Source organism: Doryrhamphus excisus, linkage group LG11, assembly GCF_037039965.1.
Source record: "Doryrhamphus excisus strain RoL-2023G ecotype Guam linkage group LG11, RoL_Dexc_Guam_v1.1, whole genome shotgun sequence".
Taxonomy (NCBI): Eukaryota; Metazoa; Chordata; class Actinopteri; order Syngnathiformes; family Syngnathidae; genus Doryrhamphus; species Doryrhamphus excisus.
The window spans coordinates 20,764,407-20,788,226 of record NC_136367.1 but is presented as its reverse complement, the minus strand read 5'-3'; the positions used below and the strand labels follow the sequence as shown (position 1 = coordinate 20,788,226).

The 23,820-nt window shown below is 41.3% G+C and overlaps 2 protein-coding genes across 14 annotated transcripts in view; both read right to left on the bottom strand.

Annotated features, from left to right (window-relative positions):
- Positions 1–562: 562 nt before the first annotated feature.
- On the bottom strand, positions 563–3,777 carry bhlhe40 (basic helix-loop-helix family, member e40). Its single transcript, XM_058055210.2, has 5 exons — positions 3,451–3,777; positions 3,311–3,374; positions 3,123–3,230; positions 2,808–2,931; positions 563–2,321 (listed from the first exon to the last, which is right to left on the bottom strand). The coding sequence occupies exons 1-5, from the start codon at positions 3,507–3,509 to the stop codon at positions 1,543–1,545; spliced, it is 1,134 nt and encodes a 377-aa protein (XP_057911193.2). The 5' UTR covers positions 3,510–3,777; the 3' UTR covers positions 563–1,542.
- Positions 3,778–6,987: 3,210 nt separating this feature from the next.
- The window catches only part of itpr1b (inositol 1,4,5-trisphosphate receptor, type 1b), a 72,978-nt gene continuing 56,145 nt past the window's right edge, over positions 6,988–23,820 (bottom strand). For 10 of the 13 annotated variants that reach the window (XM_078794424.1, XM_078794423.1, XM_078794425.1 and 7 more), the window contains 15 exons: positions 23,407–23,517; positions 22,981–23,076; positions 22,768–22,902; positions 21,556–21,663; positions 20,970–21,201; positions 19,856–19,978; positions 17,222–17,397; positions 16,813–16,977; positions 16,476–16,665; positions 16,205–16,297; positions 14,823–14,971; positions 14,206–14,371; positions 13,469–13,629; positions 8,570–8,731; positions 6,988–7,960 (listed from right to left, as the gene is read on the bottom strand). In XM_078794424.1, the coding sequence (XP_078650550.1) occupies positions 7,874–7,960; positions 8,570–8,731; positions 13,469–13,629; positions 14,206–14,371; positions 14,823–14,971; positions 16,205–16,297; positions 16,476–16,665; positions 16,813–16,977; positions 17,222–17,397; positions 19,856–19,978; positions 20,970–21,201; positions 21,556–21,663; positions 22,768–22,902; positions 22,981–23,076; positions 23,407–23,517 (2,154 nt within the window). In that variant the 3' untranslated portion in view covers positions 6,988–7,873. The remainder of the gene's footprint in view (positions 7,961–8,569; positions 8,732–13,468; positions 13,630–14,205; positions 14,372–14,822; positions 14,972–16,204; positions 16,298–16,475; positions 16,666–16,812; positions 16,978–17,221; positions 17,398–19,855; positions 19,979–20,969; positions 21,202–21,555; positions 21,664–22,767; positions 22,903–22,980; positions 23,077–23,406; positions 23,518–23,820) is intronic. The other 3 variants (XM_078794429.1, XM_078794432.1, XM_078794435.1) reach the window with 1 other exon arrangement.

Sequence of the window (23,820 nt, the reverse complement as noted above, 5' to 3'; positions counted from 1 at the left end):
TCAGCTATTTATGACCAAAATATTGTCATCTTCACTTCGTTATTTATTTAAATTATTGCCAAATCTATCTCCAAACTTCATTAAGATGACTATTAAGCACCTTTATCCTTGTTTAGTATTATAAAATGGCACACTGACACTTGTTGAACACAGGAAGTGAAAAAACAACATCTGCTTCTTCCTACTTCTTTTTGGACATGTAGAATTATGTAAATGTAAGTATGAAATGTACTTCACCTTGGAAATAAACCAGATCATGACCGATACTACAAAAGATGCAAACAATAACAGGGCTTTCCGGATATTAATCCTCACTTCAAAATAACCAAGAAGGAGTAAGATTGCACATTTATAGATTGCACTTTTCTGCCAAGACCTCCATAAACACTCTCTTCGACATCTTTCAGAATCAGAGATGTTTACAGCTTGTAATCTAAGACTGATTTACAGCCGCTCGACTGCTTTATGGGTTATGTAAGTCTTATGTAAGCACGTGTTGTTATGGAGAGCTGTCAGGATGGCTGGCTGCGACACGTACACCAACAGGCGGTGGATTCCAGGAGACTGGAAAAAAAAGCTTTATTAATACTTTAATAATACTTTACAAAATACCGACATCAAACATGTTACATTTGAAAATAAAAATCCCCAAGTACCTCTTTCTATATATATATATATATATAAAACTATTGTTTTTGTTTTCAACGTTGACATTCACTCTCTCCGCCACGGACACATAAAGCAAAAGCACGTCCAAAACCTGTCCCTCAGTGTGTGCACTAAATAAGTAAAAAGGCAACATGAGCGGAGATCAGATCTGGATCAGATCTGGATCTGGATGTGGAATTTGAGGGTGGAAAGAAAGCTCTATGTACACTCTTGGCATACAGCACATGACGAGCGCCACCCTGCGCTGGTAGCAAATACACTCATTAGGTCACGTATCAAAAATAGAGATGTACGAGTAGCATCCATAAAATAAGGACATGACCGTTACCGTTGACCACGACGGGAGGGAAAACACATGGAAAGTCACAATGACATGATGGAAGTGTGCAGACATCGGTGCCGCACCTCCAACAGCGACAACGCCCTGAAGTATTTGCCAACTTATTTTCTTATTTCTCTCCAAGATAGCCGCAGGATGGGTGGAGATATCACGTGTGTTCTACACGAAATTCAATTTTTTTTTTTTAATTACAAAAAACACAAAGACTGGATCGGCAGATCCCGCATTCACAGATCTACGTATGAATCCAAGCAGCATCTACTAGATGTGGGCGTTGGTTTAATCCTTACATTCATTATAGACTGGTGTGTGTGCAAATAGATGGGTGGAAAATATTTTTTTTTTCTTATCGGGCGGGGGGGCTTGTAGGTCCCTTACATTCTGGGTTTACCTCCGACATTCAACACAAAGTGGTCTCTGCTACAGAACTCATGGGGACAGTTTCACAGTGTTCCAGAGCCACCTTTCACCGTGTGAGGAGCGCAAAGAAGCCCGACATTCAGGGGGGGGCGTGACTCCAACACAAACGTCTTTTACTCTTTGGTTTCCAGGTTTAAAGGGGGGGTCTGTTTTAAAGTTTTGTCCATGGGGATCTGACACGTCTCCGGGGAGCCGCTCACGCTTGGGTACATGACCGGCATCCCCCCCGGGTACCAGCACTTCTCCAGCATGGGGAGGTACGCCGCTGCCGCCGCGGCCGCCGGAGGGATGAGATAAAACGGGAGGCAGAGCGGGGGCCGGTTGGGGGAGAAGGCCATGTAGCTGCCGGGGCTGGCGGCTGTGGGGTTGGAGAGGTTTTCATCCTCAGAGTCAGACCTGGACCTCTTGGCCCGAGGCTCATCCCCTTCGTGTTTGACGCCATCGGCTGTCCTCTCAGACGCGGGGGCGTGTTTGGGGTCCCCGTCCTTCCTGTGGCTGTCTGACCACCGGGCCTTTGGGTCACGTTTGTCGTGTTCGCCCCCGTAGCCGCTGTCGGTGTCTGTGTCGCTGCCGCTCTGCTCGCCCATCCCACTGGGGTAAGTCCTTTGAATTACGGGAACGCAGTTCTTAGCCGGACCCTCGGTGGATCTCGGGGCCTGGTCTGCATGATGGTTGAGTTTCTCCGAGTTCTGAGGGAAAGACTGGTGGTCCTTGGCTTGCTGGTGAAGTACCTCAGAAGCGACCTTGTGGATGTGGCTGATGACGTTGGAAGGCGTCAGGTCCCGACTGCGGTCTTGGCAATCCAGATAGTGGAGGACCTCTTTTGCGCACAGGTGGAAACCTGAACGGAACATCTGCTCGCTGGTCTCCGCGCTGTCGCCGCCCTGGTCACCTGGTCAAACGTAGAACATCTTTAGTTATGATCAATAATATTTGAAACCAAAAGCAAACATTCAATGAAACTTTGCTATTGGAGGAAAAAAGCTTGGCGTCAACCAATCAAAGGCTGTTTGGTCACACAGGGAGACCGGGGGCGGGATTGGTAAGCCAACACTGCCATCAATGTACTTCAATTACATTCAACTTTCTTTTGGCTTGTTTGGGGGTGATGGGACGCAGTAGTTGGTTCATTGGAAGTAGTATTTCACCACCTTCTCATATATTTGAAATGAGAAGTACAGTACACGTTTACGGTAAAATGTTGTTCTTACAGGATTTTAGGTGATTTTAGTCACACGTGAAGTTGTACCGAACAAAGTAAACAGAAAGTATAAATATAAAATGTTAAACAACAGCGTCATACAGGGTGTCCCTAAAAGTCCAGACGTCCAGACTTGAGGGACTCCCAGTTCCAAGCTTTTGGAGGCCTCCCACTTACCGATCTGCAGGTTGTTCTGCAGCTCCATGATCTTCTGCTGCTGCTGCTCCAGCAGGGCATTCAAGGCTTTGACGTGCTTGAGGGTGAGCTCCAGCACCACGGCTTTCTCCAAATGACCCAGCGTCTAAAACAGGAAGACCTTGGATAAGAATGTTGATCTCGCTTATGTAACGGCGTTCTGCAGCTGAACATGAGGACCGGCCTCAAACACCCATTCAGATTCCGTGCCTGATATTAGGACTGCTAAATTATTATTATTATTTTTTAAGAAATGGATGAGATAAAAAATGAATAGAGCGATAGAGAAATACTCACTGTGAGCTTCAGGTGCTCCGGTAACAAATCTTTCAGTTGTGCGATGCATTCGTTGATCCTGTCCCGTCTTTTCTTTTCGATTAATCGATGAGGCAACTTGTAAGTCTCCTGCAGATGATTGACACCAAGTTGATATGGATGACTTTATTTCAAAATTCATATTGTGGTATTGGACTTTAGAAATGTACCTTATTGTCATCCCCACGTTTCATGCCCCTCCTGGATTTATACACGTACATTGGGAAATCCATTCTTTGGAAAAATTGATTGAAATTAGTTTGGGTAATATTAAAAAATATTTCAAAAATAATAATGGAATAAAACTCACCCTTGCATGTCAGTCATATCCACGCATGGCGGCGGCTGTGCCCTTGTAATCCCCTCCATATTGATGCAAAACTTCAATAACTGACAAATATGTCTCAATAACAAAAACGACGCACGTGTTGTCTGCCGTCGCACTTTACAGTGAAGAGAATCGGACACAGAAATAAGCAGGTCCGTGTCTCCGCCTTCGACTGCAAATTCGCAAAATCCCCCGAGAGCCGCGGACACCAAAGCGTGTTGTCACCCTGAGGTGCGGACTGTTATGAGCAGGGCGCTTCCGTGGACGGCAGAGTGTGCGCGTGTGTGCGCGTGTGTGCGCGTGATGGGCGGGTGAGTCGCTGCCTACGTGTGGAGCGAGTCATGTGACTCCAGGCACGTCCTCGGCACTGTGAGCCGCGGTCGGTCACATGAGGCTCACGTGTTGGACGGCGCTTTCAAGCCTCGCCCCGCCCCTCTCTGCTGCTGCTGCTGCTGCTGCTGCTGCTTCCCGTGACACGCGCGCACACGCGCACACGCTGACTAGGCGCCGCCCCGCTTGTTGGGGGGGGGGCGATACGGAAAGTGATGATATCGCTGTGATACCAAGTACATGCTGGGTAAGTTTTCTTGTGGATATTAAGCAAATATGTTGAAGTAAACAAACAAAATGCATAAGGCAATGTAACTATACCAACAAAATAATATAATTATTATAAAGCCAGTCAATAAAATAGCCCTGTAGAAATATCAACAGTCTAACTATAGAAAAGAAAACATTTGTTTTCTTTGAAAAATAAGCACTAAAGACATCATAAAAACATCCACACCTCACGCTGTTCTCAGTCCAATACCGATACAGACCATGGTATCGACAGTGTCGATATTAAATCGACACGCCCCCACTCCTAATCCCCACCCAAGGCAGCAGAGTCCCGTGTAGCACCACGCTCCACCTTGTCAGGACATCCTGTACAAAGCTTTTTATGTGTTTACACACAGAAAGTGGAGCAAGAGACATCAGATGTGTTTTATTGTTCTAGCAGTTCGGAACACACGTGATAAATGGAATGCAATGCAAACAGTGAAAGGAAATCACATGTGAAATTTGTTGCAAATTTGTCTCATTATCTCAATATATATCACATGAATATACAGTATATCACAGAAAAGCCCAGGAAAAATGAAAATTCATAGGACTGAATTATTATTTTAATAGAGAAACAAACAAACAAAACAATAAATAAATAGTATTTGGTATGACAAATTAAGTCACGTAATATGGCCACTTTGGAAAAAAAAATCTAATATAAAACTTTTTTTCTCATAAATTTTCGCCTTTATCCTCATACTCCTCAAAAAATTATGCCCTTTTCCCCCATAAATTCACACCTTTATCCTCATAAAATTCTTATTTTTTTTCTCATAAATTTACGCCTTTATCCTCATATAATTCAGACTTTTTTTCTCATAAATTTACGCCTTTATCCTCACAAAATTCAGACTTTTTTTCTAATAAATTTACACCTTTAGCCTCACAAAATTCAGACTTTTTTTTCTCATAAATTCATGCCTTTATCCTCGTAAAATTTGGGCTTTTTTCTCAGAAATTTAAGCCTTTATCCTCATAAAGTTCAGACTCTTTTTCTCATAAATTCACATCTTTATCCTGATAAAATTCTGACTTTTTTCTCATAAATTCACACCTTTATCCTCATAAAATTCTGATTTTTTTCTCATAAATTTACGCCTTTATCCTCATATAATTCAGACTTTTCTCATAAATTTACACCTTTATCCTCAAAAAATTCAGACTTTTTTTCTAATAAATTTACACCTTTAGCCTCACAAAATTCAGACTTTTTTTTCTCATAAATTCATGCCTTTATCCTCGTAAAATTCGGGCTTTTTTCTCAGAAATTTAAGCCTTTATCCTCATAAAGTTCAGACTCTTTTTCTCATAAATTCACATCTTTATCCTGATAAAATTCTGACTTTTTTCTCATAAATTCACACCTTTATCCTCATAAAATTCTGATTTTTTTCTCATAAATTTACGCCTTTATCCTCATAAAATTTGAACTTTTTTCCTCATAATTTTGCAACTTTATTCTCAAAATCTCAGATTGCAATATATTAATAACAATGTCTGCTATCATTTACTGCGGAAAGTATTACTTTATAAAACCAATACCACTGTGTGAGTATGTAATGTATATATTGAGTATTCCCAATTTAGACAGGTTCTTTTTAGTGGTGCGTTTATTCCGTGCCTTCCTGCAGGTACTTCATGTAGTGTCATGTAGTAGTATGACTAATAACAGACAGTCGTACACTTGCAGTGCAAAGGGAGTCACAGGCAATAAACGTGCACAAACTGGCAGCGGCCCAACCGTAGCCGATGTCACGTGCTCACCTGCTGATGCCGCCACGCCCTCTGGCAGTGGCAGCGCTCCAAGTGTTTTTTGTTCTGTGCTCCGTGCTGTCATCATAAACGCGACATTACCACTAAACCAGCCGTGCGTGTTCCGACAAAGTACCTTGTCACGTTGCCTCCAACTGCTGCTGGAAAAAAACTTCCTGCCTCATCGTGACCTCGAGTGACAACCATCAAACGTTTTGGATTGTTTAGCGGCGTCTTGGACACAGGAGAGTTTGGCGTTGAAAAGCCGGAAGATTTGAATAAAAGGTAGTAGTAGTAGTAGTAATAGTAGTAAATAATAGTACCCGAGTTGGTTTCAGCTTGAGGTCACCAACAGATGGTCAGATGTTCTCCTTCAGGATTTTTTGTTAAACAGCAGAACAAGTCTTAATGTTCTTTTTGTGGTTTTGGTCACAGAACATTTTTGCTCAGTGTCCTTCTTATGGTGGAGTCATGAACACCGACCTTAACTGAGGCAAGTGAGGCCTCTTACTATAATGGCTCTTACTGTGGTATGCTGCAGTCCTGAAACTTTAGTAACTTGACTTTATCATTTTTTTCAGACTGATAGATCTCAATTATGTTTTAACAGTGTGCGTGTGTGTGTGGGGGGGGGGGGGGGGGGGGGGGGGGCGGGGGGGCAGTCACTTTTCCACACATGGCCATGTAGGTTTGGAATTATTTCCTGCATTTTGTCTTCAGGTGTGTTGTTGTTAATAAATATTAAAATTAGTTTGATCATGTGAAACATTTAAGTTTCAAATCAAGTTAAAAATCAAGAGGTAATCAAGAAGGCAAAAACTTTTTTTTTTCCCAGGAGAAACGGTGTTTATATTATGGGGTGGGGGTTATTGTTTTTCTCAATTGAAAAAAAAAACAGTTTGGTCCCTGACAAGGGTCTGTTTTTGCAAGAGACCTTTAGGTTTTGAGCTACTTTCATTTTGTGAAATGTTTTGGTTTTGAAATGACGGCGATGCCACTGCACAGACGTTGGAACACGACACGACAAATTAGTCATTTTTGACGACGTGCATGGAGAGGCTAGCGTGTGAAGCGCATTGTTTTGCAATGCTAGCTAGCCGCGTGGTTCCTGTGACGACTGTTATACCTTAGAAAAAAGAAAAAAGGTCAACAGCGGTATGCAAAGCAAAGGATAATTCAATTTATTTGAATAAATAACTACTTTAATATACAAATGGCATTGCCTACCTTTTTTCATTTATTTCTAACATTTAAAGTAAGTTTCTCTATACAAAAGCAGCAAACTTTATACATACAGTACATAGAAAAAATACAACTTAATATATGAAGACACCAAAAAAGTCAAAAGAACATAAAAAAAATAAAGTGCAAGCACAAATGGAGTAATCGGACGACAAAAGCAGGCACAAACCGAGCATGTTTGCCGCACCAGCAGAAACGCTCAGGTACGACTACGCCACATCCGCAGTAAACCCGAACAGGGTTAGCGGTACTTGTAAATAAATGATTCAATACTGACTGCTTAGTCACACATTCTACGTGGCGCTGGGACCAAATGAAGAAAATATATATTTGAAGCAATACATGACTCTTATTGAGTACATTATTACACTTAAGTATGCACGATTTGAAGAAAGACAACAAAGGCTTATTCAGTATAATCTCTATTCCTGTTTAAGTAATGGCGGCAATCACCTCCCTATGTTTATCCACTTGCGATTAAATTCAACAAATAAAGGTCAACACTGAAATAAGATGTTGAGGTTGCATATTTAAGTGTATATATTGCACAACATGGGCCTGGAAATATAAATGAAGGGGGGGTGAAAGTCAACAAATTTAATAAACATTCAAGTATAAGACAAGGATAAAGTCAACGTAGAGAACATTTGGCACAAATTCCTGGACTAGAAAGAGGGGGGGGGGGGGGTCGGTGTGCACAGTGGAGCTACGACGGCTATGTTACAGCGTTTTCTCCCAAGTCGTGAGTTACTCACATCCATCCGGTGCATAAGGACCGCTGCGTCCACACCCAAGTTTGACGCTATGCAGGCTGCTGGGGGTTGACGTTCATGTGCTGGGGGTGTCCCAGCAGGCCGATCCGCTGCTTTTGCTTCCTCTGTTCGGTCATCTAAATGAGGACAGAGAAAAGTCAACAACAAATTTGTGGAAAATGGTCAGTTTTTTTGGGGGAGACATGGAGGATTATTGCAAAATTCTGTAAAAATCTGTCTTGTTTTTTTCATCCATCTCCGCTTTGGAGATGTGTTAAAATTTTTTTTTTTTTTTTGCAAAAAATGAACATATTACTTTGAATTGGAAGGCTTGACATTGTAAAAGAACTTTCCAAAGTGAAGACCAGAAGAAAGCACGCACGTATAGTATTGTTGTATAGTATTTGTAGTAGTACAGTAGCAGTACAATGTGACTGATGAGCCTGCAGCAGCACCATCATTTCCTCCCGTCTGGGTCAAAATGTCTCTGTGACAGTAACTTCCTCACATGCACTTCTCATTTCAAGGCTCAAAGACATTTTACACTTGGCCTGAAACAGGCTTGCAAAAATGGAGCTTTCCAGTCCATGTCTAGGGATGCGTTCGCCAGCCACACAAAAAACTGTTGCAAAAATAATGTTTTTGCTGATTTAGTAGGTTTTGCATCCAAAGAGCGACCAATAGCCCAAAGGTCTGCGGTCTGATATTTCGATAAAAATCATATAAAAGTCTTTTTCCTAACCAACCTGTTCTTTCAGCTCCGTCAGCTGGCCGGAGAGGTTGGATACGAGTTTCATGGTGGACTCCAGCTTTTCCTGAAGGTTTCGAATTTCATTCTGCTCCCCGTCTGCATCACTGCTCACCAACGACATGGCCCTCATACGTGGGAACCAGTCCAAGTTGTGATCCTGGTGGACAGAAATGATGTTCATGTATTGTTAAGATAGCTTAGCTTAGCATATACTGACTTAGAATGGATTGGTGTTAGCATCTCCTTCAATTTGTCTGGATGCGGCCCTTAATAAAAAAAGTTTTGACACCCCTGGACACCAAAAACATTATTAATAATTTAACTCATAAAGTAGTCATGAAAACATGACTCAGCACTTTATCATTATATTATCATAGAAGGATAACAATGACTTCCTGATAGGTTTGAATCTTGGCTCGGAGTTCAAATGCTTGATGGAGACTGGAGACTCTAAATAGTCCAAAGGCATGTATCCGGACTATATGATCGGATTTTCATCTGACAAATCTTCAGTAAGTTTGATCAAGTTTAGAATCACTCAGCTTCTGCTTGGACTGTTTGAACTGCAGCTGAAAATTATGATAAGAAAAACATTTTTTGTGTTAGTGATTTTTTTGGGATGCTTTTATTTTGAAAAAAAAAAAATAAAAAAAAAATAATAAATATATATATATATATATATAATTAATGAAGTAAGAAATAATAATAATAACAATTGGATCAAATTCTAATTACCTCTTTTTTGTTTAGCAGTTTGATTTAATTTGATTTTTATTTTGAAAAGATGCCCGGCTAAAACAATACAAAATAAAATTACATCGCAATTATTGCAAGATGACTTTTATTTTCCTTGGTTTAAGATAAGCAAGTAAGGTAAGGGCCAATCTAACAGGGTCAAAGGTCAACGTGGGTGAACTCTGCCATGCCTCCATCCACAGTGGGCCACTCGGCCCCCCACATGCCATTGGAAACGTGTGGCGTCTGCAACCACATCCAAATTAGCCAATCATGTGAGGGCGTCGATGATTACCCCTTCAACCTTTCCACACACACACACGTATGTCGCTGTCACATGACCTCAATGAGCATTCCCGTAGCAACTTCCAGAAAGACGCAGCGCAGCCTCGGAAGGTCAACAAACAAGAGCTGAGCAACACGGCGAGGAAAGTCCCTTGGCGAGAAGACCGTCCGCATCACAAACCAGCAGCCAGAGGGGAATCACATCATACTAATATGATGAGTACGCACTCATTATGAAAGAACAACAGAAAGGAAGGAGGAACCACTTCCTGGATGAAAAAGCTTCATTAACCCGGGCAACAACGTGTTTACACTCCAGTTCCTGCTCGACGAGGTACCTCAAAGCATTTTGATCGTATGCTAAAAAAGTACAGACAAATAAAAATATCTTTGAAAAACATGAAGAGTGCAGACATGACTTCACACTCATCAATGAAAAGAGTTATAGTCTTCATCATTAGAGCGAGCCTGGCCTTGACGGAGGAACAGGATACTCTGTGGTTAAACTGGCGAGAGAGACAAACCATCGTCATGCCGGAGGCCACCAAAGCAGGGTCTACAAATACCCCAAAAATAACACAATAAACCATAACACCCATCTGCAGCCACATATTGTTCCAGCAAAAAGAGGAACGCCAACAAACTGGTTGGAATTTTTCATATGAAAATGACACGCAATCATTTCACACCGTATATGTGACACTTCAGTCAGACTCCTTCACTCCTGACGTCAATACAAGTCATTGTCAGAGTAGTCTTACTTCTACACCCCCCCCCCCGTCTAGCTCACATTATCGCATCGCTCAACAACACCAAACTAAGTAGGAGGTGACTAAACTACTATTTATGATACAAATCATATACATAACCAGTGGCGTCATTAGGCCCATTTTAATTAAATGTAAATAATAATAATAAAAATAATACAAATATAAACTTAAAATGTTCTTAAGCCCCCCTAAATAATTTTATATTTTTTTATTATTTTTGTTTATTTTTATTGATTTTTTTGTACAAAAAAAAATCTCTGACAATTAGCAGGCTAATAAGCAAGCCAATAAGCAGGCTAATACTAGCCTACTACTACTACTACTGGTAGTAGTAGTAATAATCAGTAGAAGAATAATGATGATAGGCTAATTAATAATATAATAATACTATAATAATGCTTATTATATAATTGATGAGCACTAAGCAGCAGTTTCGCAGTGTAGATTGTGTGTATTTGTGTAAACGTAATGGTGGCCAAAAACAATTGAGTATCTCTACTAAATCTGTCCAAAAGTGGGAAAGTTATATCCCGGTTCTTGTTCCTTATTTGTTTTTTGGATTTTTCTACTACATTCATTCATATCCTGTGCATCTCCAGGGGGCTAAGCCACGCCTGTCCTCAGAACCGAGTGACGCCCCTGCACATAACAAGCGTTGCCAGACTGAACGAAGACCAAATCCTTAAATGGGGCAGGTTAACACCACTTTCACAATCTCTGGACAACCTTCACGAAGCTGCAAGACCGGAGCTGCTCGTGCCAAGTTGGAATGTCGGCGTCTCAACAGGACACATTTGAGTGTGAATGTTAGGAATGACTGGGTCGGGTGGGGGATGGCGGGGGGGCTTTCACACAATGCGTGGCCGCTCTCCACTCCTCTTAAAGCCGCTGATAAGAATGTACCCTTGACATGCCAATTTTGGTTCAGCGGGGTGCAAGGTTAATAGGGGAGAGGATGGGGGTTAATCCCAAATCAGGTGCTTGGTCACAAGACTGGGAGAGTGAGGTCAAGACAAAAGACAATGGGGGGGTCCTGATGGGGGTCCAAGGGCAGACTGTGACAGCCAAGCAGGGGAATCACAAGTACGTTTTCACATTCTGTTTGTAAAGATGACTCTTGCAGTAAAACATCAAAGACCTTAAGGTCAAAAGAAGCGGATTACATAATGTTGTCTTGGTACTTCTGGGTCAAAGAGAATCCAAACTGTAATTTCCAGCAAGACAACATATTTTACCTTTGAATCCACTTCATTGGATGCATCTATTAGCATCCAATCAGGTTTAAGAACAAACAACTAGGGCGTGGATTACATTTCTGATAAAATCCCGAATGCTGTCTCAGCACTCTCTCTCTGCGACGTAGTCGTAGTAACTGTGCTTATGACTTGTAAGGACACTTGCAAGCTTAAGAGTTCGGATTTGACTATGACTTGAGACCTGACTTGGACTTGCAGGTCTTTACCTGAGACTTGACTTGAGACTTGTAAAACACTACATAAATAGATAATTTATTAATCTCCAAGAGAAAACACTAAACAGTGCTTATGATTTCAAACCTATGACTTAAGACTTGACTCTACCCTGACTTCCGACCTGACTTGGACTTGCATGTCTTTACTTGAGACTTGCAAAACATTAAACTGTGCTTGTGACTTGTAAGGACACTTGCAAGCTTAAGAGTTTGGATTTGACTATGACTTGAGACCTGACTTGGACTTGCAGGTCTTTACCTGAGACTTGACTTGAGACTTGTAAAACACTACATAAATAGATAATTTATTAATCTCCAAGAGAAAACACTAAACAGTGCTTATGATTTCAAACCTATGACTTAAGACTTGACTCTACCCTGACTTCCGACCTGACTTGGACTTGCATGTCTTTACTTGAGACTTGCAAAACATTAAACTGTGCTTGTGACTTGTAAGGACACTTGCAAGCTTAAGAGTTCGGATTTGACTATGACTTGAGACTTGACTTGGACTTGCAGGTCTTTACCTGAGACTTGACTTGAGACTTGTAAAACACTACATAAATAGATAATTTATTAATCTCCAAGAGAAAACACTAAACAGTGCTTATGATTTCAAACCTATGACTTAAGACTTGACTCTACCCTGACTTCCGACCTGACTTGGACTTGCGTGTCTTTACTTGAGACTTGCAAAACATTAAACTGTGCTTGTGACTTGTAAGGACACTTGCAAGCTTAAGAGTTCAGATTTGACTATGACTTGAGACCTGACTTGGACTTGCAGGTCTTTACCTGAGACTTGACTTGAGACTTGTAAAACACTACATAAATAGATAATTTATTAATCTCCAAGAGAAAACACTAAACAGTGCTTATGATTTCAAACCTATGACTTAAGACTTGACTCTACCCTGACTTCCGACCTGACTTGGACTTGCGTGTCTTTACTTGAGACTTGCAAAACATTAAACTGTGCTTGTGACTTGTAAGGACACTTGCAAGCTTAAGAGTTCGGATTTGACTATGACTTGAGACCTGACTTGGACTTGCAGGTCTTTACCTGAGACTTGACTTGAGACTTGTAAAACACTACATAAATAGATAATTTATTAATCTCCAAGAAAACACTAAACAGTGCTTATGATTTCAAACCTATGACTTAAGACTTGACTCTACCCTGACTTGGACTTGCATGTCTTTACTTGAGACTTGAGACTTGCAAAACATTAAACTGTGCTTGTGACTTGTAAGGACACTTGCAAGCTTAGGAGTTCAGCATTGACTTGTCTTGAGACTTGCAGGTCTTTACCTGAGACCTGCCTCAAGACTTGAGACTTGTAAAACACTAGATAAATAGATCATTTATTCATCTCCAAGAGAAAACACTAAACAGTGCTTATGATTTCAAGCCTACGACTTCAGACTTGACTCAACCCTGACCTTGTTGATCAGTTAAATGTTAAAATACAATATTTATCCTTAATCGCAACAGCCGAGTGTTGATGGCTCTGAGTTCCGTTTTTAACAAACAGAACCAACAGAAAAACCGAGGACCATCTGTAAATATCTGCAAGAACAAATGTGTTCAGTTTTTCGGAAGAGGATTGCAAGTACATCTCAGTCCTCTTACCCTGATCATTTCGGCCACGTAGCTCTCTGGACCAGTGTACTCGGTGGAATCCTTGACTTTGACCAGGACGATGAAGAACAGGTAGTGCCACATGTTGTGTTCAACTTTGATGTGCTCTTCAAAGCTGACGGTCTTATTGTCAAATTTGTCTCTCTCCAGACCTAAAATAGGACCAAACGAAAGTCACACACATAGAAATGGCAGGAATTGACATCTTTTTCTTAAAAATAAGACTTAACTTGTGACAAAAGACATGATTGTGCATGTGACCTCCGTGAAAAAGGAGGAGGAAACACGGTCACAAGGGTTGGCCAGACTACGTGTCACAACTGAGACTTGCTAAAAATGTCGTTGCATTGTTTGTTGCACTAAATTTATCCCATTGTGACAGTCCCAGTCCTTGTTATATTCACTCTGCAAGCCTTGTCTAACCATGTAGTCGTGCTCCGAGGCTGATAAGTTAAGAGTTGAGTGACGGAGGAGAACAATGTATAAATCAACAAACATTCTCCTCCTCCACAGCAGCGCCTGACGTGAGTAACCAGTATTCTAGGAAGAGGAGGCGTTTCATTGTTTACACTCCCCAGAAAAACATCCCGTTTCTAGTCTTGTCATGAGGTATCACCTCTGCGTTCTGAGTTACGGTGCAGCATAAATCTGTTGCCTCCGTTTCTGAGAATAGAAGAATTAAGACGAAAGGACGGGAAAAGTTGTCCAAACGATGATGCATTCCCCACCGCAAATAAAACACGTTGTCTTCAGGATTTCTTCTTTTTTCTGTTTCTCACTCCTCAGGTCAGCAAATGTATCAATGATGACACCAAAGATGAGGTTGAGAACGATGATGATGACCATGAAGAAGAACAACAGGTCGTAGATGACTCGGGCTGCAAAGAGAGGCTCCTGGTAGAACCAAGAGAAGAAGGATTTTAGCTGCCGTCACACAATGTGCACACACTAGAGACGGATGACATGCTCGGTTAGAACAAACAAAGCAGATCTGGTACACTAGCAGTGGGCTAACAGTATAATAATAAGGTCACTCTGGGACAGATAAAAAAAACTAGCAATCTGGACTATCCTTGTGCTTCAGTATCCAGGCATCACTAATCAACTTAAGTTCAAGCCAGTAGACGCTCGACTGTGTAAAAGCTGAAGTAGCTGATTCTGAACAAACGACGAAGGTATTCTGTCGCATACTTAGTCAATGAAATGTACACACACCAGGACCAGGTATTTCGCCACTATTTTGGTGTGGACATTTTAGAGGAAGCTGAGCTGCCTTTGCAGTCTTAGATGAATCGCACACTGCTCAGTCCCAAATGTCACTCGGGTGCGATTTTTCTTCTTGTACCTCTTTGGATGGTTTTCGCAGTACATCCCCAACACCTCCTCCGCTCCTCAGGCCGTGGCTCAATACGGTGACAATGCACATGAGTAAGGAGTCACAGGTCCGTTCCTTGTCCTCGATGACCACTGCAGATGGCTGGATGGAAAGAGAACCTACAGAGAAACATTGAGAGCACATTACAGGAGAAGCATCAACAGTTCACAAATAAAAGAAACTCATTAGCAGTCCGGTCATCTAAAGACTTCTCTTCAACGTTACAAGTTTCGGAGTATAGCATGCAGTTATTTAAGCAACAGCCATTACATATATAAAGAAAAACAATATTATAGTACTAAAAACACACAAAAACACAAACCGGTAGAGGTATCCTGACTGGGCCACGCTAGGGCAGTTAGGTCAAAATGTTAGTGAGAATTGATCTACTCTATGCACACAAAACAAGTCACATGACAGCCGTAATTAGCCTTTCATGGAACACATGAAAGGGTTACGTCTGAAGCCGATGGTGCTTTTGTCACGGTAGGTTGACCAATTTGAAGGTAGCATGGATGTTCTTCCCAGATTGGAAGCGTTCCCATCAAGGTCAGCGGGTTTGCAAAGAACTTGCTCTTTGAGATAAAAGACCTTCTCTGCCATCACCGAGTGGACCCGCTGATCTCCTTTGCCTAATGGTAAATAATCCCTGACCTTTCGACCCCATGCCCCGGTTTAATGTTTGAGGCCCTGACACAAACAAGGAGCCTTGCTGTTTCATCCAGCAGCCCCTCCACACCCCCAGTAGGTCCAGCCAGTTTAAATCCCATGACCGCCAGTCTGACCGAGATTTACGGCTAAGTGAGCCGAATCATCTTTGAGTGACTCAGTCGTCTGTGAGGACGTGAAGACCGTACCATCACACAGGCGGGTGTGGTTCTGACGGACTGACACAGTTCCCCGAATACCAAATTTGCCCTTGGAAGAACCTTGTCTAGACACCCCAATACAAATGCTACTTCGGTTTTTGACAAAAATTACAGCCATAAATATTACTTTAGTTTTTGCAGCTAACAATCTAGTCAGTTTGCCCGTGTATCATTCCATGGACTCATGTGCTTGAACGAAGAACCCCAAGTACTGCTGACTCAGTCTTGTCGTGTTGTTGATACGTGTTGTTCCTAAAGTGTCTTTATTACGAAACGTGCCTCAACTTCCACTCGGAAGTCATTGTCCCCCAACTCCGTCGTCCCTCGTTCCCAGCCACTTCTCCACTCATCGCCGTCCTTACCGACGGGAGCCTTCACTAAAGGTAAAAGTCATGTAAAGGTCACTACTAATTGGGAAAAACCCATTCAGTTTTTGCACCATTCCATTTTCGATGGACCCCTTGGTCTTTTCTGTCCACTCACCATCATTCGGCACCTCTGTTGAGCAGTTCTCTCCATTTTCCTTGTGACATACCCCACCCGAGAAAAACTCTCCCACAACGCTGGCTCCAAAACCTGGAAGGAAACAAAGCACTTTAATTCAATTAAGCTACTTTTGTTATCATCATTATATCCGCCCTTTAGTCGTGCCTTGGATCAATAAACGGAAGAAACTTGTTTGTCTGTTTGGGTCAGGAAGTGACCCGTAATGGATGCTCTCGGTAAGAAACGAGAACCCGGCGCTGAGACGTACCGAGCGTTTTGTTGGGGATCCTGTCGACGGCTAAAATGAAGTCGTCTTTGAAGAAGATGTATCCCACAATAGAAAAGAGGTAGACGAGTATGAGAGCGAGCACGGCCGTGAGAACAATGGAGCGGCCATTGCGGGTCACACTCTTAATGACATTCAGCAAGGTCTCTTCTCGGTAAACCAGATCAAAGAGCTGAAAGAGAACATAGACGGAAATATCTCGGTTGATATTATTTTCACACTGAGGGCCATAAGGGTCATAACCTCTTGTCATCTTGTAAATGAGTGGACTGGATGTGAATTATGCAGTGTGTGTGTGTGTGTGTGTGTGTTCACCCACCAGCAGGCTATAAAAGAAGACATGGACGAAGACCCCCAGGGAGCAGATGATCAGGTACAGCAGGTGGTACAGGAACTCCACATCGGTGATCATGGCTAGGTAGCCTCGTGTGAATGTCCCACGGTTCCCAACAAAGCTCATCAGGAAGATGACTTTATTACATAACTGACAGCACAATAAAAACACGTTGAGACACGAGACAGACCACGGTGAGATCAATAAAATGTGGCACCGCTCGACAGATCTTGTTTTGTCTTGACTGTCATTGTTTGAAGCACTAAAACTAAGTGTGATGTATCGCTTCATCACAAGCTTAATTGTCGTCAGTCACCTGTTGCGTAATATGATCCAGCTGGATGTGGCGCTGCAAAGACTTTGCTACAAACGTCCGTTGTTATTCGGAACTTACATTAAAGCCCCCGAGTAGAAGTAATGTGGGCTCCAGGCCAACAGAAAAGATGAGCCGTAAGATAGTCGAGGCTATGAGCGCCCGGATGCCGTGAGGCTGAGGCAAAATGATGACAATAGCCAGGGAAACCAGCATGGCCATCCACAGCAAGGCAGACAGATGAGGTTCCAGGGTACCTGAAGACCAGGGATGGGAAACGATGTGAATGAGTGTCGGTAGCCGCTTCTGGTTTTTCATGTTTTTCATCATGCATGGACCAACTTGTTTTGCGAGCTGACTCTTAACATCAATAAACCTCACTTTAACTGCGCAGCGAAACATTTACATCTTCTACAGGCTGCGTAAAATGGTTTACCAGAAGCCTCCTCAGAAGCCTCTGTGCTCAGATCCAATGACACGGACTTGTTACATAACCCGGCAGGCTAAAAATACATTTGGCTCAGGCTGAGCCAAGCCTCATGGAGGATGGACCCAGGAGCTGCATTGTAGCATGCCGCCCCGCTGCTCGGACTTGGCAGCAAAGCCAGACAGAGAAAGTTGCACGTCACACGCTGTTTGAGACCATTCATTTCACCTTCTTGCTTAGTCTACAACAAAGAAAAGCAGGGCAGTGGAACTTACATGAAATATACTGTAAGGATATGTTGTGTCTGGCCGGGAATCGCAATTGTTCCTCTTGGAAACTGGGGCCTTCCTGTTTGGTTTGGATGGTAGCTCTCGTTATTTACTACTCCCAGACCTTACGGCAACATTGGACCATTGAACCATACTGGTCACATACCATAGTGTCTGGCTTTATACTGGGTGTCCTCAAGTCTGGACATGCAATAACATAATAAATACACACATAATATAATTACACAATAATTATTATTATTATTTAAAAAGTAAAGAATAATTAATTAATTATTATTATATAATACAATAAATTAGTTCATTTAATGAATTAATGTAAAATAAATAAATTTGTATTTTATAATAATACAATAAAAATAACATAATGCAAACAACTTAATTTTTAGTGTATAAGCCACAACTTTTGTCTTAAACTTAAACCCTGCGGCTTTTACAGCGGACATCTTTCTTTACTTCAGTACTACTACTAATCATTCAAATACTGTGCCACTTGCGAGTCAACCACAAGTTCTAAGTGAACTCACGACGAGCTTGTCAGCCTGACTCATGGTGTCATCTTGCAAAGAATGCTAAAGTCATCACGCAGCGACTTAACACTCAAGAGATAGCTAGGAAATATACAAGGACAAAGCATTTCATTGGTGCCCACCGGAGCGCTGCATTGATGTCAGCCTCCCTCTGGTGGACGGAGGCAGCGATCCATCCATTTTCTATGCTGCTTGTCTTCCAATTAAATGCACAATGGAAAAAGTTAAAATTGCAGATTTTTTAACTTTTTTTATAACTTTTAAGTGTTGAGTTGCTGTGTGATGAGTTTAGTATTCTTTGATTCTCATTATTGGCAGATGAATTTACCAAATCAACAAATATTTTTTTCATCATTCTCTCTAATTAATAGTAAAACCCTGGACTAAACTGTCAAGCTTCCATTGGACCTTTGCTAACCTTTTGGAAGCTACTCCAACAATCTCAATTGGCCCCTTCCATAGTGTTGTAAGGAAGTTCCAACAAAGGGGATCTCACCCTCTGACCCGAGACCAGAACAATTGAAAGTTCATGAGTATCACAATGTGTGTCTTCTCTCTGCTCCTCTGCTGTGGAACAATGGAGGCCTCATAGTCTGTGGTTATCATCACAACCCCCAAGGATTAATGAGAAAACGGAATCAGAGAAAGCAAAACAACCAGGAAAAAAGAAAAAAATCTCTTCTGGTTGCACATTTATTACAGTTTTATCAGAGTTGAGTTGAGTTCAGTGGTGAAAGTTGGTGAATGGTTAGGGAGGCGTTAGGTTAGCTTGTGGGGGGGTTTTTCAGTCCTATCAAAGGTGCCACACAACAAAGTCTACAAAGAAGTTAATGTGTCAGAATAGCTTAAGTAATGTAACTTTTTTGTATAAATATTACTTAAAATACGCAAATTGATGCCACAGGGAGAGACTATAATTTTTTGTTAAAAATAAGCACTTTTGTCCACGATTTTCTTCGCTTAGATTTCCACTTTTTGTAGTAGAAGCTTTTCTGCAATGGGTTACACCTTCCCTCTGAAAACAACCTTTCAGTCTCATATGAGAACATGTGGAGTTTTAATGTCAAAACCTTTAACAAGCAGCACTAACGACAACTGAAGTCAGTCATTAGCCTTTTTTGTTCATTAAATCTAAGTAAGGGACATTCGAATGAGTATGGGATAAAGGAATTCCTCTTTATCGTAGAGTTATTCTTTATAAAATTAATATTTCCATGGTTAAAGCATAGAAAACCCGTTTAGAAACTTTAGAGACTTTGAACATTATTAGAGACCTCTAGACATGAAATAACACCCCTATAGTCACCCTCAAAGTCATGTACAGTGGATATCAATAAGACATAACATAGATTATTTGTTCTTCCTGCGGTGGATATTGTCTCATCAATGTAACATTACTGAGACCTGAACAAGAATAGATCAAATTTGATTATATATACGTGATAAGTGATATAGTATTTAGCTGACGAACCTCCACGGACACCTTCCAGTGGGTAGAAGAAGGCCACCAGCAGGTTCATGAGAACAGCCAAGTTGAAGGAGATGCTGCTCCAGAAGGACATGTTCCTGGAGCACCAGTAGAGGATGGGCTGGGCTGAAAGACCAATCAATGAAACTGATAAAGATGGCCATTTTAAATGACGGACATGTAATCATGCATATAGCATAACCGCCGAGAAGAGAGAAGTGTGATTTTCTGCTTCCCAGGGGTTTGAAAATAGGAAGGAATGCAATATTTAGCTCAAACGCCAACTCAGATGTCAGTCAAGAGATCAGTGTAATGCCAAGTAATGTTGTTGTTGATTCCAATAGAGGAACTGCGGGTGGGGACTTTCAGACGTTCAGCAATAGACGTCATTCGTGACAAAGGGTGAGCACCACCGGAACGTTACCCTCCAGTTGTGCTTATTCATGCAGATAGGGGAGAAGTTTCTCTTCCCATGATAACATGCATCTACTGGGCACCACAGATTCATCTCTACATCCAACAACTCTTGAGTCAGCCTGCTACCGGACAAAAATGATTGCTAAAATATATCTGAATTATCCATCCTATCCTAGTCCGTGGAATGGAATGCCCAAACAAAGCATCTACGCTTTGGTGACTCAGTCTCTTAAACGTTGGGACACTACAGACAGATTCATAGAACGCAGACAGAACCATGACTAACTAGAATCTGCCTTCCTTCCTCTAAAAAGCATATTGAGCCATGCATGTTGCATGAATCTGTGCTCATTGTGGAGTTGCATCATCACCTCTTTGTGCCTCTTGTGCAAAAATACGTAAAAAATGTATAAATACGTCTTTGGGAGCGAGTGGCCGGCTTTAAAAAAATATATATATAAATATGTCTTGTTTTTAAATAAGTCTTGAATTTCCAACAATTCCTGAAATTTTCATCCAAATCCATTCAGATGGAAATTATTTTCAAATTTTCTCCCCCCAGCTGACAGGATGAGAGCTAGGTTCCACCATGGACAGATCAGCACTCAATCACATAGACAGACATCCATTCATATTCCCAATCACTCCCACAGTAATCTAACAACTAGAAGGAATAAAAAAGTTGAGGAGGAAGACGCACAGGGAACGGTGTTTGGGTCACCGGTGGCCTCTTGAGTACCTCGCAGCTTCTTCTGCCAGTTCATTTCATTAAAAAGATCCTCAGAGCGAAGGAAGAAGTCATTGATCTTGCTGCCTTGCTCATCGCGCTCTGTGGTATAGTAGACACGTAGCTTGGACTCTTGGGTGAGGAACTCACAGATGTTGGGAACAGGAAAAACTATTTGCTCCATGGTTCGGTCCAGTCGGACAATCTAGACAGAAGAAGAGCCAATAGTCAATCTCTTTAAAGATCCTGGCCTTATGAGGTCCACCTATGTGTCTGCTGGGGTGAAATAATAACAGATACTGTACATAATAAGCAGAATATACGTACCTCTGAGTCTGGTATAAGGGAATATGTATAATTTATGGAATTTAAAGCAAACATGGGGGCTTGCTAGAAAGCACAACCTGAAACCTGAAAAACTGGCACCTCCAAAACTCCCAACTCACAGTTGAAAATGCTCCAACCAAAACACGGACACAGGCGCCACGACTCAGTGGATTTTTCAAATGATGTCAATAAACAAATGAAAAGCGACAGGAGCGGTTCCGAGGTGACTGACCTCGATCTGAGCCGTGTGCTTGGCATAGAACTCCAGTGCCTCGTCGCCCTCGCCGTACGTCCCCCCTGGTTTTAACATGCCCTGCAGTTCCTTGTTATGTCGCGCCAACTGAAATGACAAGCAGCACAACATTTTTGGAGGTTATGTCGTATATTCACACACATGACTTGATTCTACATGAAATTATTATGTATAATTATGATTTATTATTATATATAATTTAATTATTTTAATTAATTTAAATAATTAATTTAATTTTTTTATTTGATTTGATAATAATATTAATATATTATTAATTATATTAATATTAAATCATATTTAATTAATAAGATATTTTATTCATAAATTGTTTTACTATATTAATTTTAATTATTATATATAATTTTCACATTTAATAATTAGATGCAGCATATTATTGCTGTGCCCCCGTGGCAGCTGGTGTCCCGTGTTGCAGCCGCAGGGCAAACATTTCAATACGGCCACTTAGCGTCACTTAGCATATCAGGAAGATGGATGAGAATGACGGTGCATGTCAATGAAATTATTTGCTTCAGTCGTATGAGTGTGCATGGTGTGTTGCAGAAAGACATGCAAAGTCACAAAGCGGTGAAAACTTACATCCATTCATAATGAATGTAGAGCATGAAAATAGCGCGTCTAACATATCTATATGTGTTCTTACAGCATGTCAGTCTGCATGAATACATTCTTGTGTGAGTCCATCGTTTCAATTGGGCTGTTTTTTCCATGGGGGTGTAGCATATTAACATTAGCTTAAATTGTGACCCAGTTAAGTAATAAGTGCCACTGGCATGTATCGACCTACCAAGGTGTGTGTTCTCGTATTTTAGTGTTAATGACGAGAGCATTGTGGGTGTAACTTTATTATTTCCGGCTCTTTAATATGTTAGTCATCCATCTTAATTTCTCGCAACTGTCTATATTCATTAGCAACCCAGCAATTCCATTGTGTGCTCATCAAACCCAAGATGTTTGTTTAATCACGTGGCTGTGAGGTGCTGGTTTTTAGTGTGTTTTAATTTCAATTCTCATTGATGAAAAAAAAGATATGTGGAGAATGGTTGTTAATGGACGTGTCACGCATAATTCATGGCAATGAGAACATGTCACAAGGAGGAAATGTCACAGTAGATATGCGTCATGTGGTCATGCATGGGGGGACGGGGACGTGAATGCCGATTGCTCTCTTACTTGATGTGCCAAAATGTAAATATTGTGGCCAACATTCCGTGGAGATGCGGAATGTTCCTCTTCTCCTTCCTCACCCTCCTGAGGCTCTTCCACCTCGATCTCACCCTGCATGTATGCCTTTTTGATCACTTCAACCTGCATGGAAATAGCATGGAATCTGCATCTTATATCCAAATACTGAGGGGACATACGTATACGGTGTAATACACATACCAGCTCTTTGGGCCTCATGTTGTACAGTATTCTTTCTGCATTCTCACTGTCATGGCGACTCTCCATAATGGCAAGAAGAAGCTTGGAGGCATTATTCTGTGGGGAGATGGAAACATCATTCTATATGACAAGTTAATATATATTTTTGTACATTTTAATCTCAGAAATATACAGTCAGTTCCCATACATTTGCAATAAAAGTCCTGTCTGTTGAGCTATAGTACTGTCTAGGACTATTGTAAAACTGTTAACATACCATATATTCACGTTGCGTTAAATGACACATATTCAGATATTCACATATTCATATTGTTATTTTTGGCATGGCTGTGAATGCTGAATCGCAAATGCGCGAGGATCCATGTTGTTTTTTTCCTTGGATGACTGGAACAGGCTGGAAAATAAATACTAAATTGATCACTTTACTTTTAGCTCCAACACCAAGTCCATCCTCTTCTTTCCCAGCGGATTGATGTCATTCAGGATGAGAGCTATGATGATGTCGATGCCGTTGCATTCATGAGTAGCAATGCAGTTCTGCAGGGGGAACACAAACAGATCACTGAGTATATTGCCATGAATCCATTTATCAATGGAACATGTAACCACACCGAGTCCATACTATGACTATGTTCTCATACCAATGAAGGCTACAGTCGATCAAATGGGAAGTAAGAGTGTGAACTCTAGCAGTAAGAGTAGTAAGCAGTAAATAAATAATCCAAATGATCGCTCAACAAACTCCTCAATGTAAGCATTGTACAGTAAACACATTATGAATGCGTCAAACTTGGTTGCCAACTACCGAATATGCAGTCCTATACAGATGTTTGTGTAATT

Excerpts from the sequence above, each read along its gene's own strand:
- bhlhe40 (XM_058055210.2), bottom strand. The coding sequence starts at position 3,509 with ATGGAGGGGATTACAAGGGCACAGCCGCCGCCATGCGTGGATATGACT. Across the intron at positions 2,932-3,122 it reads CGGAGCACCTGAAGCTCACA|ACGCTGGGTCATTTGGAGAA; the intron begins GTGAGTATTTCT and ends TTCCTGTTTTAG. Across the intron at positions 2,322-2,807 it reads GCAGAACAACCTGCAGATCG|GTGACCAGGGCGGCGACAGC; the intron begins GTAAGTGGGAGG and ends ACGTTTGACCAG.